Genomic DNA, 19574 nt, shown 5'->3' on the forward strand with positions numbered 1-19574 from the left:
AAAGCCTAATAAACTATGTAAATTCAAATTAATCAAAATTGAAATAGATTAAGAGCAAAGAACATGCAATTAGCATGAAATGTCCCAACTGGTGGGTTTTGACTAATATGTACGAGTCTAAGTCAAGTTTAAAAGTGCCTGTAAGAATCGATTTGAACAAGATACCAATTTCATCTGACCAAGGGAAAAACTTCGATCAAGTATCATTATTATAGCGACGTTATATAGAGGTTAGAAGGCACGAATTGAATCAAGTTTGTTCAAAGCCGGGCAAGCACTAATCAATTTTCATGTACTCATAATAGCGAGACAGACGTTGGCACCGTAAGAAATATTAACTATTCCTTTCATCTCCAATACGCCACCAACCTTGGGAACTAATATGGTATATCTCTTGTGTAATTTCCACTGTCTCACTCACACTTCAAATTCGAACACAACAATACTGCTGCCTGCTTTTCAGCGGCAAATATCTGATGTGAACACAACATTATACGATATGATTAACTAAAGATATGTGCTTACTTGGTGGTAGGGCTTCATGCAAGCTCGTCTGGGTAGGTACCACCCACTCATCAGATAATCTACCGTAAAACAGCAGTACTTGTTATTGTTGTGTTCCGGTTCGAAGGGTGAGTGAGTCAGTGCAATTACAGGCACAAGGGACATAAAATCTTAGTTCCCAAGGTTGGTGGCGCATTGGCTATGTAAGCGATGGTTGACATTTCTTATAATCCCAACGTCTAAGGGCGTTTGGTGACCACTTACCATCAGGTGGCCCATATGCTCGTCCGCCTTCCTATTCTATAAAAAAAAGTGGGTACCCAGACGGGCTTGCACAAAGCCCTACCACCAAGTAAGCACATGTCTTTAGTTAATCATATCGTATAATGCAGTGTTTTTATAATCACGCTCAATTATATCAGTTGTATTGATGTTTCGGATTTTTAACGTCGACCGAATGTGGGGTCGAGAACGCAACAATGGGAGCAGAGGAATCATTTGTAAACCAAACTATATCTATTGTTAGATACAAAAACAGATTTGGGATTAGCTTTTCTTTCTATACGTTTAGTAAAAACATGTTATTATAATTATAATTTAATTGTTTTGATAAAAAATTTTGACATAAGTTATCGTTTTGATAAATATATAAATTGATGTTGGTGTATCTGTTCGAGATATTGCAATAAATCAATCGAAATTTCGAGACTACAGTTCCAATTACCTTCTGTTTTTTTTGCTTATAACACAAAAATGACAGCCTATTTATAACCCAATGCTGGTGAAAGGTCTGCTCTCTTAGGGTGCCGATGTAGAGTACTCATTACGCTGCTCCAATGCGGATTGGTGAATACACATGTGATTTCCGAAACATGCCTGTTGATCTTTTCCTTAACCGCCGAGCACGAGATGAATTATAAACACAAATTAAAGCGTTCAATCGTAATCTCTTGTACTGTTGATAACAGAGCACTTAGATTTGTAGGTGTCCTTACCTAGATAGGGATGATGACAATGGGCCAGCAGGTGCTGTAGATGATGCTGGACAGGTATGGGCCGACTGGCGATGGGCTTCGCGATGGGCCAAGGATTCCCAAGGACCGGTTGGCGGTATTCTGTTAACAAAAATTACAATTTAAGTGATGACGTTCCAGGAATATAGTAATTACATAAATATGATGTTTTTTATTTAAAATGTTTTATCATTTATTACCAAAATTGTTCATTAGGTACTTTTACTCAATCAAAAACAAACAAGTATCGTTATAGTTCTAGTAGTAATTCCTGTGGAATTGAAGTGCATAGATAATATCTTAAAGTCACTACATCTTATAAAACGAGGTCTGTTGTCTGTCTGAACGCAATAAACTCAAAAACTATCGAATTTAACGTGAATTTAAATATTTGTTTTTTTTTATAGAATAGGAAGGGGGACGAGCATATGGACCACCTGATAGTAAGTGCCATTAGCACTTTAAGAAATATTAACCATCGCTTACATCGCCAATGCGCCACGAACCTTGGGAACTAAGATGTCTCGTGTGCCTGTTATTACACTGGCTCACTCACCCTTCCAACCGGAACACAACAATACCGAGTACTGCTGTTTTGCGGTGGAATATCTGACGAGTGGGTGGTACCTACCCAGACGAGCTTGCACAAAGCCCCACCACCAGTTTGTTATGTCAAAGTCAAAATATACTTTATTTAAGTAGGCTAACTCAAGCACTTTAGAATATTATAAGGCATTTTACAATTTTTTTTAACATAAAGCCACTATTTTAAAATGTAAATTCTACCGAGAAGAACCGGCAAGAAACTCGATAGTTACTCTTATTAACAACCAGACAGTTACATGTAATAATCATATAGGTACAATGATATTTATATATCCCTTATGAATATAACGAATACCAATTCCAAGTTCTTCTATCATTTATATGATCCTGTACAGTGTAATAAGACTTATTTACAATTTTTTTAACATTAGCTTTAAATTCAGCTATAACAATAATAATAATATGCTGGTACATTTTTCACACGGCCATCTGATCCCAAATTAAGCTTGTACAGAGCTCGTACTGTGGAAACCAGACAACTGATATACTACATATACTATTTATCTTTTGTAAATACATACTTATATAGATAATTACACCCAGACTCAGGACAAACGGACATGTTCATGCGCACAAGTCTGTCCTGGGTGGGAATCGAACCCACAACCTTCGCGTGAAAGGCCATATCTAAAGTATCTACCAACCACGCCAATTCGTCTTTAAATTTAGCTAATAGTCTGCGAACTTTATTGCAAAACCAAACACCCAAACCCAGGATTTATGATTTAAAAGGTCTTTTAGAAAACTGCTTGTAAAAAGTATATTTTATTTTGTAGTTGATCCCGAATAACTAATCTTTAATAAAAAAATCATCAACATTGCTCAGTAAAGTGACGTCGTAAATACGGCGAATTATACTACTAAATATTTCTCGAAATTTCTCGAAAGTAAAAACCCAATCGCTTATAAATGGTACAACCTGTGGTTTGAATCCAGAATATCGATCTAAGGCAGATTGAAGTAGACCAATAGACTAGACCAACGAGCATAAATCATTAAATTAAAAAAAAAAAAACTAGCCATTGATTGAACGCGATCTTAAAGCAAAGTGGTATAAGTAAAAAATTAAACTTTGTCAATTATTCAATTAAGTAAAGACGCCTCTCAAACGAGCGTAAAACGATCGACTAATCGCTGAACACCCTAATCGTATAACGCTATTATAAGCAGAAAGCGTATTCTACGTTATCCGACGCAACTGATGAGCTACGAGCGTTTGCTACGTCTCGTAGCAAGACGACTACGTAGTTCAAGTTCGAGGTAAGTACGCACTCGGAACTTGGCTGTCATTAAAATATAACTTTAAAAGAACATATGTTTATATTAATGAGTTGAGTAATTTTCGAAATATATAAAATTTAAAAACAGAACAAAAAGATTGCCTGTGGTATTGTACCTAAGACGGTGACACGATTGCCTCTCTGCACCGCTAGATGATTGCCTTACAGTTAATGTAAATTGTTTTATTGAATATCAATTACTTGCATTTAAAAGTTATATTTACTTATAAAAAACAACAACTTAATTATATACTTATTTATATAATATTTGTATTTTTTTTTAATTTAATATTATACATAGTAAATTCTCAATTATTATGTATAATAAATGAACGATATCTGTTATGTGTATGCGAGTTGATATTACGAATGGTCTTTAGAATTATTTCAAACAGTTGCAAGCATATAATTTGCCAACCATTTCAGTTGTATATTACGCGTATATTATGTAAATAAAACTGTTCTACTTTATACATAACTAACAACTAACAACTATATATATATATATATATATATATATATATATGTATGAGTGAAATAATTAATCATCTAATTTCAGTCAACGAGTCAACTAAATCTACTTTTTACAATAGGTATTTTTTTATAGAATAGGAAGGCAGACGAGCATATGGGGAACCTGATGGTAAGTGGTCACCAACGCCCATAGACATTGGCATTGTAAGAAATGTATTCGCTTACATCGCCAATGCGCCACCAACCTTGGAAACTAAGATGTTATGTCCCTTGTGCCTGTAATTACACTCACCCTTCAAACCGGAACACAATAATACTTGGTATATATATATAATATACAAGTACCGCAAAACAGCAGTACTTGGGTACTGCTGTTTTGCGGTAGAATATCTAATGAGTGGGTAATACCTACCCAGACGAGCTTGCACAAAGCTCTAGCACCAGTAGGTAAGTAGTCGGCACCGCGTATATATATATATATATACTCATAATATATATAACTAAGCCGGCACTTTATTAAGAAATATAGTATTTATATTACTGGTATCCCAGTCCGAAATTCTATCGTACTCATTGTTGAAAACTTGAATAAAACATATAAAGAGGTTGTCAATCAATTGTCAAAACAAAAAAAAATCCGCTTCAACTGAGAAAGATACTGAACTGCATTTGCTTATTTATATATGGATATACAATTACTTTTATAGTGAAAACTGAAAACCTAGTTTTATTATACAATATTATTAACATCCAAAAAAAAAAACAATTCCCGTTTCCCATCAGCCAGCGTCTTAGACCACACCCCGGACACCCTATTTCTTACCACCCCGTCTGTCAAAGGCACGCCGGGCGTTATATATTGTATGGCCTTTGTAATACCATTAATCATGTTCAAAGTGTTTTGTTTTTGACTCCGTGTATTAATTTAAACCTATATTACGTGAAGTGTATTGAGAGATCTTTGCTTGTAACGCGGCGTGATTGTACTTATAATACGAGCGAGTACCGCACCGTGTAGCGTTCCAGAAGCGGTGCGCATATATATTATAATAATAATATCCTGGGACATTTTTCACACACAGCCATCTGATCCCAAATTAAGTTTGTACAAGGCTTGTACTATGGAAACCAGACAACTGATATACTACATATACTATTTTTTCTTTTGTAAATATATACTTATATAGATAATTACACCCAGACTCAGGACAAACAGACATGTTCATGCACACAAATATCTGTCCTGGGTGGGAATCAAACCCACAACCTTCGGTGTGAAAGGCAAGCATCCACTAACCACGCCAACCGGCTCGGCAATTAATAATATAATAATACTATGTAGACCGTCTGGTAGTAACCTGTAATGTCCCACGATCCTAGACCCTATTTCACCACGTTGCTCCAATGTATATATATACATATGTATGTATATTAATGTAGATACAAATGTGGTAGACTTCCATCTCACACATGCAGGTTTTCTCAATATGTTTTCATCGCCGAGCTTGAGATTAATCACAAGGTAATGCTCATGAAAACCCTTCGTTAAGCATCGTGCTCTACGTGTGTTGGCCATCTCGGCATACAGTACCTACTTATCTTGAAATACGGACCTCGTTGGTCAGTATTAAAACTACTTTCAGTCAACGAGTCAACTAAATCTACTTTTTACAATAGGTATTTTTTTATAGAATAGGAAGGCAGACGAGCATATAGGCAACCTGATGGTAAGTGGTCACCAACGCCCATAGACGTTGGCATTGTAAGAAATATATTCGCTTACATCGCCAATACGCCACCAACCTTGGAAACTAAGATGTTATGTCGCTTGTGCCTGTAATTACACTCACCCTTCAAACCGGAACACAATAATACTTGGTATATATATATAATATACAAGTACCGCAAAACAGCAGTACTTGGGTACTGCTGTTTTGCGGTAGAATATCTAATGAGTGGGTAATACCTACCCAGACGAGCTTGCACAAAGCTCTAGCACCAGTAGGTAAGTGGTCGGCACCGCGCATAGGCTTTGGAACTGTAAGGAATATTAACTGTTCTTTACATCTTCAATGCGCCACCAACTTTTAAAACTAAGTCTCTTGTGACGTTTTCGATGAAACCATAATTTCCTTATTGTAGAACTTGCTTACTTAGAAAGGATTCTGTAGAGTTTGGATTCTAAAGCGACCATTGCACTATCAAAATCAAAATTATTAAAGAAGCACTTTTAAGTAATCATTTAAGATACTTAAATTGAAGGCATGATTACCGGTTCAGCTTATACCGCAAATAATGAACCAAAACTTTAGTAGTTTTTATCTTTACTTATGTATCGTAAATTAACGAACTAAATTCAAGCTTTTTTAATCTTCATCCATCAGTTGTCTCATAATGATTGGCACATCAAGACTAATATATATATATGTATATAGTCAAACATATCTTGCTTACAACCAATTAATTTTTCAAACAGTTCCCATAATTGCTAAATGACGTGAAAAAACCCTTTTAAAACCAATATTTTATTGGGTGACCAAAAAAAAACAATTATGTAATTGATATACAGCACCAAGTAATGGCGAAAAAGTAGATAAGTATTATAAACATCTCCATGATATAATACATATTTGCGCTAACTTTTATGGCAATCCCGCAAACGGTGATAGTCTTTCAATCTCAAACAGATACAATAAGTTAAGAATCAGTCTCAACTAGAAGAAGAATCATCAGTAACTGGTGAAGAAGTCACCGGCGACTACCTAGATTCTGACTACAGCCTTACAATTGCGATCCATTTAAGGGCTGACTCGATCACAGGCTGGACATACCATCCAGACCAGCCTAGAACTCCAGAATTTTACGTGGAATAATTCCACACCTTCAAGGAAGACACTTGGCACACAGCTAAATTGAAGTCTCAAAAAAAAGATAAATGATAAATTATAATCGTGAAATTTAGATTGTGTTGTTTGAAAATAAAGAAATACTGTCACATCGAACAACAAAACTATTAAATTAACAGAAATATACCGAAGGCAGACATCACGAACGTGTTGACGCGACCGTGAAAAGCTTTTGTTTGAAGGAAAAAATATTTAAAGTTCTCTTTTATGTTACGAATAATTATTTTCTTTAATGTATGAAAAAAAGAAATATCGGATGCTACATTAACTATTCAATTATTAAATAAAGCTATTAATTTTATAATCGAAGCCCTCGGGGCGTATTAAGGGCTGTGGAGGCGTTGTCGCGGAAAAGTTCACCCTCAAGCATCCCTTCCCGGTGTGATTTTAATTATTTTCACGTATTAATTTCTTAAGGGATGGGGTGTGCTGTGAAATCGAGACATCAATAGCTTTATTACTTACCGTAACAGCCTGTGAATGTCCCACTGTTGGGCTAAAGGCCTCCTCTCCTCTTTTTGAGGAGAAGGTTTGGAGCCTATTCCACCACGCTGCTCCAATGCGGGTGCTTTTAGCTTTATTACTTGATCGTGTTTAAATTATATTATTATGTACATTTCCTCTCGCAAACATAAAAGTTTATTAATCAATTATTAATCAATGACAGACAAAACTATTTCTTATTCTTATCCTAACAAATAGTTTTGTCTGTCATTGATTTTAGCTTTGTGTTCACTAAAATTTAAAATAGATAATATATTATTATTCGTGTTCGTGTAAAGCACTTTTTTTTTTACTTACGTAAAAGAAAAGTTTATAAGGACAGTATATTAAGTTATTGTTATTTAAACATTTACAATAAATTATCTGTTATTATAATAATAATAGTATCCTGGGATATTTTTCACACACGGCCATCTGATCCCAAATTAAGCTTGTACAGAGCTTGTACTATGGAAACCAGACAACTGATATACTACATATACTACTTTTCTTTTGTAAATACATACTTATATAGACAATTACACCCAGACTCAAGACAAACAGATATGTTCATGCACACAAATGTCTGTCCTGGGTGGGAATCGAACCCACAACTTCTAGCGTGAAAGGCAAGTATCCACCAACCACGCCAACCGGCTCGTCTATTGAGTCGAGATAAAACTTATGAATCGTAATTAAAAATAAAAGTAATCGTTAAACAATCATAGCGCTTAATATATACACACCAAAACAGCAGTAGCTGTAACTAGTATTATTATCAATAGTCTTTATTATATACAAAAAAAATAATTTTTTTGTTCTTCCAGAGTTATGAGAGATGGTTAGATCAATTTAATTTTAACCGAAGAATCGTTTATTTATAAATCCTCAAAGCATTTGAAGATTATTGTACAATATTTAGAGAATTTTTTTTTTAAAAAAGCAATTTCCGTGCCCAAGGAACAATATCCAACATATTAAAACCAATAAGCAATATTTTAGCGGCCAATTGAACAAACGATTGCAATACAATGATATATTAATAGTTTTTATCGTTAAAGCGCAACCGTAATCCGCAACTTGCCAACAAAGAACACCAAAAGACGCGCCTTAATACGAACACTTGAGAAAATATTAAATACAAATAAAATATTGCAATAAAACATGCTTCTAACAAAACGGTAATCCTAAAAAAAATATGACATAAAAAACAACATGGCGGGCGCGCCATTTCAACAATAGATGAATTATCTTTTACGATTCGACTTTGTTCGGGATTAAAATAATATTTATATTGTTTGCCCATTTTATTAGCTATTTTGTTAGCTGTGTGGTATTAGTAATTGTTAATTTTACGTTCATTCATTGTTATCGAATGTTTAATATCGTTCGAATGTGGTGACATTTTGTTTTTTTTTTGTTTTTTAAGGTGACAATGAAAGAAATGTTTAAGGTTGTTAAAAATATTGTGTGAAATATGTTTGTATTGACACTTGGGCCTTCGAGTGAAATTTTAATTTTTCGTTTTTAGGTTATGAAGGCCCATTATATTGAATAATAATAATAATAAATGTAAATAATAAAAGGGTATCATATTAAATAATAATAATAATAAATCAAAAGACATGGAGTTAGGCTACGTTAATTATCTTATGAGGTAACCAATGAATTAATTGTATTTAAGTGACGATAGAAGCCGAGATGGCCTAGTGGTAAGAACGAGCGAATCTTAACTGTACTGTTATAATCGTGGGTCCTGTTATATAGTACTGTTATAAGCCCGGACAAGCACAAATGAATTTTCATACTATAATCATTAGTGGAAATCTTATAGTATATAGTAATCGTGTGGAGCTCATAATCTTACACCATAAGAAGCTCTGGAGGAAGTCTAAGTATGTGCAGGAATAGGTACCGATAGGTAGGTAGGTAGTAGCCACGGTAGCATGCGAAAGCGATCCCGTGGCGCTCCACGTTGAGACGGAAAGGGTACCGCTGGTTTTTTAGTGGGTATTCCGATGTTCAGGGTGCACTCGGCGCCTAGGACACCGGCGAGCCTCACATACCCCCCTCTGTTCCCGTGGGGGAAACGCGTAATTCGTTTTTCCAGCGTTAAAAAAAAGGTAGGTAGTAAATTATAATCAAAACCTACCTTTGATGATGAATAAAAAAAATTAAAACGCTTGCGTGCAAAAAATTATTATAAAATTAATGAGTTTTTAAAATATGGCCGTGATGCTTAATTAAATTAATAAATTATAAATAGATTATATTACAACTTGGAAATGAAGCGATTGCCTTCTAGCTATTTCTTTATCTTTCTAAAAATTGTATTCAATTACAAAATTAGACAAAAAACGCTGAAATATATTTGTTTTGGGTTTTTATGTACCGGTGGTAGGTTTTACTTCAGCATAAATGAATAAATGATTGCATATTTAATAAATTAATTAGAATTTTATACAATGTAATAATAATACGTAAATAATAATTTATGAAATAATTAACTTTGTGTAATCTATTCAAGGGTGGTGCGGGGAGGGGTCTTAAAGATATTATTGTAACTTGGTCTGGTTGGCGTGGTTGGTAGATACTTGCCTTTCACGCCGAAGGTTGTGGGTGCGATTCCCACCCAGAACAGACATTTGTGTGCATGAACATCTCTGTTTGTTCTGAGTCTGGGTGTAATTATATATATAAGTATGTATTTACAAAAAAAAGTAGTATATGTAGTATATCAGATGTCTGGTTTCCATAGTACGAGCTCTGCTTAGTTTGGGATCAGATGGCCGTGTGTGAATAACGTCCCAGGATATTTATTGATAATATTCATAGAATATCAAATATAGAAATTCTTTCATAGAGAAAATTTAACTTCACATTTCCGGTATACGTGATAATAAAATTCTTTACCTGTTAATCGCATGGTTTTTCTTTTAAATTGGTTGCCATACTGTCAAATAGGCCAAATGATGGTAAGTATTCACATACTTTACAGTTAATTTTTGTTAATTTTTATTTATTTATTTTTTTCTCTTTTCTTTGTGTTTCCATAATAATGCAATTCCCATTTTGCATCCAATTATATTTAATAGATATAGATTGAATAAAATTGGATGCAAAATATTTTTGTAAATATTTTTGTATGTTAGTTAATTTTTTATTTATCTTTTTCTACGACATAAATTAACTTAAACTCTGTGTTACTTTTGTCATTTCTTCTTATTTTTACTCATGTGGTGTGATCCAAATAAAGACTTTATCTATCTATCTATTCACCGCAGCCCGTAGACATTGTGACAAATATTACCTATCCCTTCTTCAATGCGCCACCAACCTTGAGAACTGGCTGACCACACTGGCTCACTCAACAATACTAAGTATTGATACTTACGTATAAAAGTTCGATAAAGGAAATATTAATAAACAATGCTTATTTCTCGATAGGACTATAAAAATAAGATGAAAATAAAAAAGCGTAGAGATAGTAATCATTTAACTAGTGTAATAATAAAAAAGTAAATATACAAAGTTTTTTAGTATTTACATAACCAACCGGCGGTAGTTATACATTAAATTCAAACTGCATATATAATAATTAAAAGTAATTTTTTTGAAATTATTTAAATAGTTTTTTTTTTATTACAAAAATCGACGTTGATATATTTACATAATGCCTAAATTTTAACAAAAGCCAGTCTCAAACTTTAAAAATGACAACAGATAAAGTGTAACCTCAAAACAAAACGGAAAGTCGCACTCAATACAGCCTAGAGCGTCCCCTCGAAATCAATTATTTTCGCACTTCGCGCGAAAAATTGGCGCCGAATCGTTACGGGGAGTCATTTAACGAAACAACAGTTAATTAAATAACGTTATACGTGTAGCGGTGTCGTTATACGTTTGTTAAGTGATTTGTAATGACACGTTGTTTTTAAAATGTTAATTAATTTTGCGTTATATTTAAAATTGTTATTGGTTTTTTATTATTTTCTTATACACGGTTAGATTGCATGTTGGTATATTAAATATATTCATTGATTATCATGCGAGTATATGCTTTTTTGTATAAAATTATTAATATCTTCTTGCCAGACGTTTCTTGCAAAATCTACATTCCAAGCTAGTGTAGCTTTATATTTAACTGTCGAACCTTGTAATTTGAAGATTCAGAAATGTTTGTCAACAGTTTTATAAGATTATTTATATTATTTTCATAATATACCTCGTCTATAAATTCGTTGAACGTTTTTTTTTAACATGTAGTTATTTTTGACAGCATGTATTTATTCAAATAAAACTAAACTTGTATATAAATAATATGTTTTGATTGATTTTCGTTTGCTCGTGACGTCATAATACAAGATTATATACGTCAGTAATATCTAATAATAGGCGCTACCGTTATTGATTCATCTGAGGTGGCCGGATGTCAGGACTATATAACATGTCAGAGGATTACTTTGTATGAAAAGAAAAAAAAGAATACAGATTAAATAGTATTAAAATAATATAAATGTCTAATAAATGTTTTCTTATATTAAAATTAAATACTTATAATGTACTAATTAATTGTCCCGGATTCGCACGGGTAGAAGAAAAATGTATTTTGGATAAGATTTACGTAAAATCCGTTCTCAGTGAGCGTCTACGTCGGGGAAGGAATAACTGTGACGAATTTCAATCGGGCGGATAGTTTAGGAGATCTCGTGATGAGTGCTATTTCGCTTATATGATATAGATAAAGGGGATGGACTCCAAAAATAGGCATAGCAAATATGCTGAACGTTTATTATTACAAGCGGTACGGTGTGAGACCAGCCAGTGAAAAATAATTATTTTACTCTTACAGCTTCCGAATGAAGGGTAGGGATTTTTAGGTCCGGGCGTGGAGAGAGACAAGGCGATCATGCATCTCGTAGTCTGAGAAAGAAGACTAGATATATACGAATAGACATATTACAAGAATACTTGGTATAACAAGACAAGGGAAGTGGAAGACTGGTAGTGGTAGTCTTTTAGTGGGAGAAAATGTGCAAGAAGGACATAAAGACTAGACATAGAGATGAATGAAAAAATAAAAATACGGCGCCGTTTCCTGTTATAATTAAAGGGCAATCGAATGCGGAATGATAATGAATCCAAGTCGAATTTAATTTTTTGTTTTCATTTGTGAAATAAAATTCTACTATGACATCCAGTGTAGGTACATATTCGGAATATCAGTTTTCATTCCATGTTTTTCATTAGCTCTGACAACCATGTGATCTCAAAGACTAACAAGATGCGCAGGATATTCACGCACAGGGAACTATCAAACCTCGCTAGAGGAGCGCGAGAGGACAGTCATTCGACATGCCTGAACAGCGATAAGACCCAGAACAGAATACCTCACTCCAAACTATTACCGATTTTCAAAAACCGCCATTACGAGTAACTGTCAATATTCGTATTGCCAGCTTTAAAATTTTGAATATTATAATGTTTTATGAGACGCGTACAGGTCAGTTATACAAAAAAGTAATTTGTATAACATCTAAGATTGTGTAATAAATCTTGATTAAAATATTTGATTAACTCAACCGGGATCTGTACCCTTATAAGTTACGAGTGTAGCCGTTAGAGCAACGAGCCTGGTAATAATATACACAGACCATAATAATCTATTCATTAAAATACAGTGTTGCTAAGTCAAAATACTTGAGTACCACTGATTTTTGTTTTATTTCTTTTAAAATAAGACGGATTGTTGATGCGTCAAATTCAACAATATATTATGAGTTCTTCATTATAACAATTATTTTCGTATTTTGACGCAATTCATTTTAATTAAAATTACCTATTAAAGCAATGTTTACGTACATAGCAAATGGTTAAATATTACACTCTACATATATAATGTTAACTTTTGAATGTAGTTTACGAGATTATCCCGCTGTATTTATTGTGAGCGTGTTCTCGTCTGCGGGGAGTGCTGTTGGCATTATAATGTTTGGAAATGCCAGTTTATATTGTATTAACGAGAAATTGCTTAACTTAATTTTTGTGGTTCATAATATATTAACGAGGAATACAACATGATATAATGTGTTACAAGGTTTGTTATTTGCGTTGCATTGCGTGTAAAGTTCCATTTTCATATATATGATTAACTCGTATATGTCCTAGAGCTGGGTCATGACCTATCATATATTTTACTGGTGGTAGAGCTTTGTGCGAGCTCGTCTGGGTAGGTACCACCCACTCATCAGATAGTATACCGCAAAATAGCAGTACTTGGTATTGTTGTGTTCCGGTTTGAAGGGTGAGTCAGCCAGTGTAATTACAGGCACAAGGGACATAACATCTTAGTTCCCAATGTTGGTGGCGCATTGGTGATGTAAGCGATGACTAAGGTCTGGAATACCCTCCCGACCTCCGTTTTCCCCACCACATAACCATACAATGTGGGTACCTTCAAGTCTAGAGTGAATAGGCATCTTCTAGGCAAGCGCGCTCCATCTTAGACTGTATCATCACTTTCCATCAGGTGTGATAACAGTCAAGCGCTAGCCTATAAATAAAAAAAAAAAAATAGAGTATTTTTCAAGTAACTTCTGTGGGTGAATGTATTATTTAATTTTAATAGTATATATTCCGTTAGTAGGTTCAAGTTTTATTTATTTATTTATTCTCATTTTTATTTATTTATTATTACTGCACCAACTACATCATATCCTCGATGTTTAACATTTTTTACAATGCCAATGTCTATGGGCATTGGTGACCACTTACCATCAGGTGGCCCATATGCTCGTCCGCCTTCCTATTATATAAAAAAAAACTTGATAAAAAGCCTTGTAGGTTTAAGCTGCACCATTTGACAGCTAAAGTAGATAGAATTTCTTTCGAATCGTGTACATTTTCCTCAAGTTTTCATAAGATAACACGTGATGAATTACAGACACTAATTAAGCTCAAAGATACTTGGAATTAAATCCACGTATATTATTGATTAAAATCTACATATTCTATCTACAAAGCAACAGCAGTTCTTTTTCTTTCTATGGAAGGTATATTATTTCTGAGACTGAGAGAGTTTGTTAAATTGACATATTTTTTTTATGATAACTAACCCACTAGATAATCAAGGTAATTTTTGCGTTAAAATAACGTTAAAATGAAACAATGCAACTTCTAGATCTCGTTGAAAATAAACATTTTATTATTTAAGAAACTAGGGATGAATATAAAAAACATTTGTTACAAAAAAAAGTCACTTTTTGAATCAAAAGACTTAATTTAGTCCAAAAAAAAAAAACAAACCAAAACGCAGATAATATAAAACCCGTAAAGCCGAAATCGTTCCAAATTCGAATAGCGTTAACTCGCGACCGCATCCCATTGGGTCGTTTAAATTCAGAACGCGTCTGCGGTCGTGTTAACCGTCACCGAGTGTTTCAAAATTAGAACGTGTGTTCAGGTTGTTACATTAGTGCATTAGTGTCGTGTGGTTGACTGAGATGCTTAAAACTGTTCATATTATTTAATCCAAATGGTAAAAAAGTTTATTATGCGTTCATTCATTATTTGATTCCATATGAATTTTACTGCCTCGTTAATCTAGAGACCATATATAAGGCCGAAGATCCCGAGGTCCTGGGTACAAATACCAAGTCTGGTCATTAAAAAGTTATTGAGTTTTTCTATCAGTCGAGCCGAGTTGGCCTAGTGTTTAGAACGCGTGAATCTTAACCGATTGATCGTGGGTTCAAACCTTAGCAAATACCACTGAATTTTCATGTGCTTAATTTGTATTTATAATTCATCTCGTGCTAGACGGTGAAGGAAAAAATCGTGAGGAAACCTGCATGTGTCTAATTTCACTGAAATTTACCACATGTGCATTCCACCAACCCGCATTGGAGCAGCGTGGTGGAATAAGCTCTAAACTTTCTCCTCAAAAAGGAGAGGAGGCTTTAGCTTAGCAGTCAGACGTTCATAGGCTGTTAATATACTATGAGCAGCCTGGAAGTTGGAATTGTGTAACGCCCATACCTCGGAAACCACGTTAATCTGTTGCACGTGAAATCTTTCCGGTCGTGTCCGGTTGCTGTCCCATCGGATTGTGAGAGTGAGTCAATGGAGAGTGATAACTGTGCTTGCGCACACACGTGTGCCCTATATATGTCCTGCGCTGTTGGCTAATCACTCTGACTTACCGCCGCGGCCGAAATCGGTCAGGAGTACATCATCATAAATCTTTCCAATCAATTCAATAAAATAAAGTTGAAATTTCGAAACACATCATCGTATCGTAAATACTTACTTTATATAAACATATGTTACAAATTACAGCTTTTTAGATTTAATAATTTTACCTCCGAATTGAAAGATAATTTTTTACTTGTGATATTATTGTCACATTTAAGTTACACGTTGCTAATAATTTAATACTTTTTAAATTCTCGCTATTGTTACTAAACGTAAATTGTTCGAGTTAATGTTATTTAATGAAATTACAAAAATAATCGTCATTATAACCACAGATATAATCAAAGTCGAATCCACAATCAGATCCCTTCCATTCAAAATGGCCATAACCCATCCAACATCACTAACAGATACAATGAAACGCACCTGCAGACGCGATCCCTTTTATTTCACTCAATAATCGAATCGGAATCAGAACGATTCATACCGATCAATCGATTCTACATCGGAACTTTATAGCTTTCACGTAAAAACCTTAGTAATATAAACTCCGACCAAGTTATATAACACGTCCGAGTATAATGAACCATAATACAAGGTATTAAAGTCGGTTTCCGAATAACGTTTTTATAACGTTATAACGTTACGCGGAGTTGAGTGAAGTTAGAACGCGCGAGTCGTTCGGAATTCGAATATTATCGCAATATGGCGTCGAATGACATGTTAATATGAGCGTCCGGGACCCGAAATGTATAATTTTATTGAATTTTTCCGATATCGACTTATAACGGTCTTTTTTATTTGTCTTTTTGTAACACTAGTTTGGAACGACGGTTTCGTCTTCTTTAATCTCCTTACTATAATTTTATTGTTTTCATCTAGATCTGATCGAGTTAGAACGCGTTAATTTTAACCGATGATCGTGGGTTCAAACCCGGGCAAGCAACACTGAATTTTCATGTGCTTAATTTGTGTTTATAATTCATTCATCTCGTGTGTGACGGTGAAAAATATCGTGAGGAAACCTGCATGTCTAATATCATTGAAATTCTGCCATATGTGTATTCTACCAACCCGCATTGAAGCACCGTGGTGGAATAAGCTCCAAACCTTCTCAAAGGGGAGACGAGGTCTTAGCCCAGCAGTGGGAGATTAACAGGCTTTTACTGTAGGAATTGTAAGTTAAACACAGGGTTCGCTCTTTCTGTCATCATTGATGTGACAATCGAAAGAAGAAGACATTTACATAACTAATCACCCGCGAATTAACGTTTATAACTAAGGACATTCGTTTCTGATATTGTAATCATTATATGTAACATAAATGTCATCTATAATCCATAAAGTTACATTGATAAACAAAAATATATAGAATACCAATTATATCATTTAGCTTAAGAGACCATTAGTATTTTAATATCGAAAAAGAAAATATTTAGGGGATTACATAGCGGAAAAATACAAATTAACATACCATGTTTACCTAATTGTATGTATATTTTATATCTCTACCGGCGGTAGAAACCACTTTTAAAATAAATTATTAAACCATTTAATATGAAAAAAAAAACATATATAAAATGTATATTGGTATATCTGTTTGTGAATATATGACTGCCTCGTTGGTCTAGTAGCTTGATGTAAGGCCGCACACCCGGAGATCCTGGGTTCAATTCCCAGGTCGAGCCAATAAAAAAAATGTTAATGGGTTTTTCTGTTAGAAAATTCTCAGTAGCAGCCCGGAGTCTGGAAGTTGGAAGTGTGTACACTCCCGTGCCTCCGAAAGCACGTAAAGCCGTTGGTCTTGCGCCTGAACTCTTTCCGGTCGTTTCGGATTGCCGTTCCATTTACTATGAGAGCTAGGGAGTAGAGAGTGCACCTGTGTTTACGCACACACTTGTGCACTTTAATATCTCCTGCGCAGTTGGGTAATCTCTCTAGAGATCGGCAGCCGTGGCTGAAATCGATCTGAAGGACATTATTCTGCATATTTACACTGATTAAATGATCAGAAAGTTGTCACAAATAGGTTTTTAATGGAAAACGTTGTTATACTATCCACAGCGTTGTAGCTCTAGATAGTAATAATAATAATAATAATATAATAATATCCTGGGACATTTTTCACACACGGCCATCTGATCCCAAATTAAGCTTGTACAGAACTTGTGCTATGGAAACCTGAGAACTGATATACTACATATACTACTTTTCTTTTTGTAAATACATACTTATATAGATAATTACACCCAGACTCAGGACAAACAGACATGTTCATGCACACAAATGTCTGTCCTGGGTGGGAATCGAACCCACAACCTTCGGCGTGAAAGGCAAGTGTTCTACCAACTACGCCAACCGGCTCGTCGAAGTACTACCGTACAGTAGTTTCTATACCATCTAACTAACCGCCATGACAATTGATATATATGTATATACATATATACAAACTGGTCAACGTCTGCCAGGTTTTGCTAGTTTAATATAAATCAAATAGAATTAGAAAGAATAGTACATCACTTAGATTTTAGAGCTTCACTCGGCTCTAACAATTACTTTTTTTTTACATTCTAATGAAATATTGCGTTTTATCAATACACTTATACACGATTTGAGCCAAATCGTTAAAGTCGTAAAGGTACACGAAATTCGAGATGCAACAAGTTTATTTATATTGTGTTTCAATTCATCAAATTTGCTGTCGCTACTTTTTTTTTTAATTACATGCGGTTTTTACCGGTAGTTAATTAGTTTAATTAGTTTTTAGTGTATACAACTGTTGGTAAACCTTTAATAAATAAATAAATAGAGGTACAAGAAATGCTCATTTAATATTAAAATAATTAGGTTTTTTATATCGTACGCAACGATAAACGTGCAGTCTTATATATTCGTTATATCATGAATGGGTTTTAAGCAACTCACCATGCGATAAGGACTTCGCATTTTGCGGGAAGTTTTTCAGTAGTTAGATATTTTGTTCACCACATACTCTTATCTCTCTGACCGCCGATCTGATCGCCGCCGAAATCAGGAAGAGATCTTTGACAAAATTTCAGAATCTCCAAAACCGACCTTCGCTAGTCGGAGAGAAATAAAAATAAAATTTTAGCACAAATCATAATAGACTTGCATCCAAGAAATTAAGTAATTATAAAAAAGCTGTATTTAAATGGTATATAACACCGGCCACGTCGTAGGAAATTATGACATATGAAGAAAAAATCCCGAACAACATCTTGTAATAACTCTTTAATATCAACAAAAATATAATAGAGATATATCTTGACATCAATAATAAAATAATAAAGCGACTTGCGTCCAACGAAAATGCTAAGAAAAAGACATATTAATTTCGACATCTCCCGTCTCCTTCTCGACAATCGCTCTTTGTATAGCGGTGTCTCGCTCACGCCCCCGAGCTTAAGTGTCCCGCCAGATGTTGCCAGTTTTATTGAAAAAGTCCGGACGCCATATTGTTACTGTTAGTGAATTAAGATGTAGCATAGAGAAAATTGTTATTGGCCAACGTTATTTTTATAACGTTTAACGTTATTTATTTCGTTAATTGCTTATTTTATTATTGAAATTGATTTTCAATCATTTATTCTACCGGTCACGTTTTATAATGTATCTTATATAATGCGTATGAGAGTGTCTCGCAGGCTTTTCTTGGTAAAACATTCATTCATTCCGAACAAGTTTGCTTTTAAAAAGATTTGCATTTAAGCTTGTCAAGTCATGATTGATTTTACACTGGTTCAAATCCAGGTATGCTGTTTTCCGCATTGGATTTGAAGCCTTGCATAATTTGCAGCCTAATAATTAGCCACTAAACCAATGATGCAGATAAAAACAGGCTGGTAAATGAACCGCCTGATCGTAAGTGGTCACCGTCAACGTCAACGCGCTACCAATGTGAACTAAGATGTTGTATCCCTTATCCCTGTAGCTATACTGGCTCACTCATCTTGCGAAACGGTACACAAAAATATTAAGTACTGTTCGGTGGTAGAATATGTGATGAGTGGGCGGTATGTACGACGGTAGACGGACTTCACCTTCTTCCCTTCCCTTGCGAAAAAAAAAAGATATCTAAATATACATTGCGTGGT

The 19574-nt window shown here is 34.4% G+C and overlaps 2 protein-coding genes across 2 annotated transcripts in view; one reads left to right on the forward strand and one right to left on the reverse strand.

The window, feature by feature from the left end:
* The window catches only part of LOC126778940 (enhancer of rudimentary homolog), a 238256-nt gene that overhangs the window by 90158 nt on the left and 128524 nt on the right, over positions 1-19574 (forward strand). The gene's annotated exons all lie outside the window — the stretch shown is intronic.
* The window catches only part of LOC126778878 (homeobox protein DBX1), a 34617-nt gene that overhangs the window by 11829 nt on the left and 3214 nt on the right, over positions 1-19574 (reverse strand). The window contains exons 2-3 of the mRNA XM_050502614.1: positions 13504-13509; positions 1500-1619 (exon numbers count right to left, since the gene is read on the reverse strand). Of these exons, the coding sequence (XP_050358571.1) occupies positions 1500-1619; positions 13504-13509 (126 nt within the window). The remainder of the gene's footprint in view (positions 1-1499; positions 1620-13503; positions 13510-19574) is intronic.

This window comes from Nymphalis io, chromosome 27 (genome assembly GCF_905147045.1).
Source record: "Nymphalis io chromosome 27, ilAglIoxx1.1, whole genome shotgun sequence".
NCBI lineage: Eukaryota > Metazoa > Arthropoda > Insecta > Lepidoptera > Nymphalidae > Nymphalis > Nymphalis io.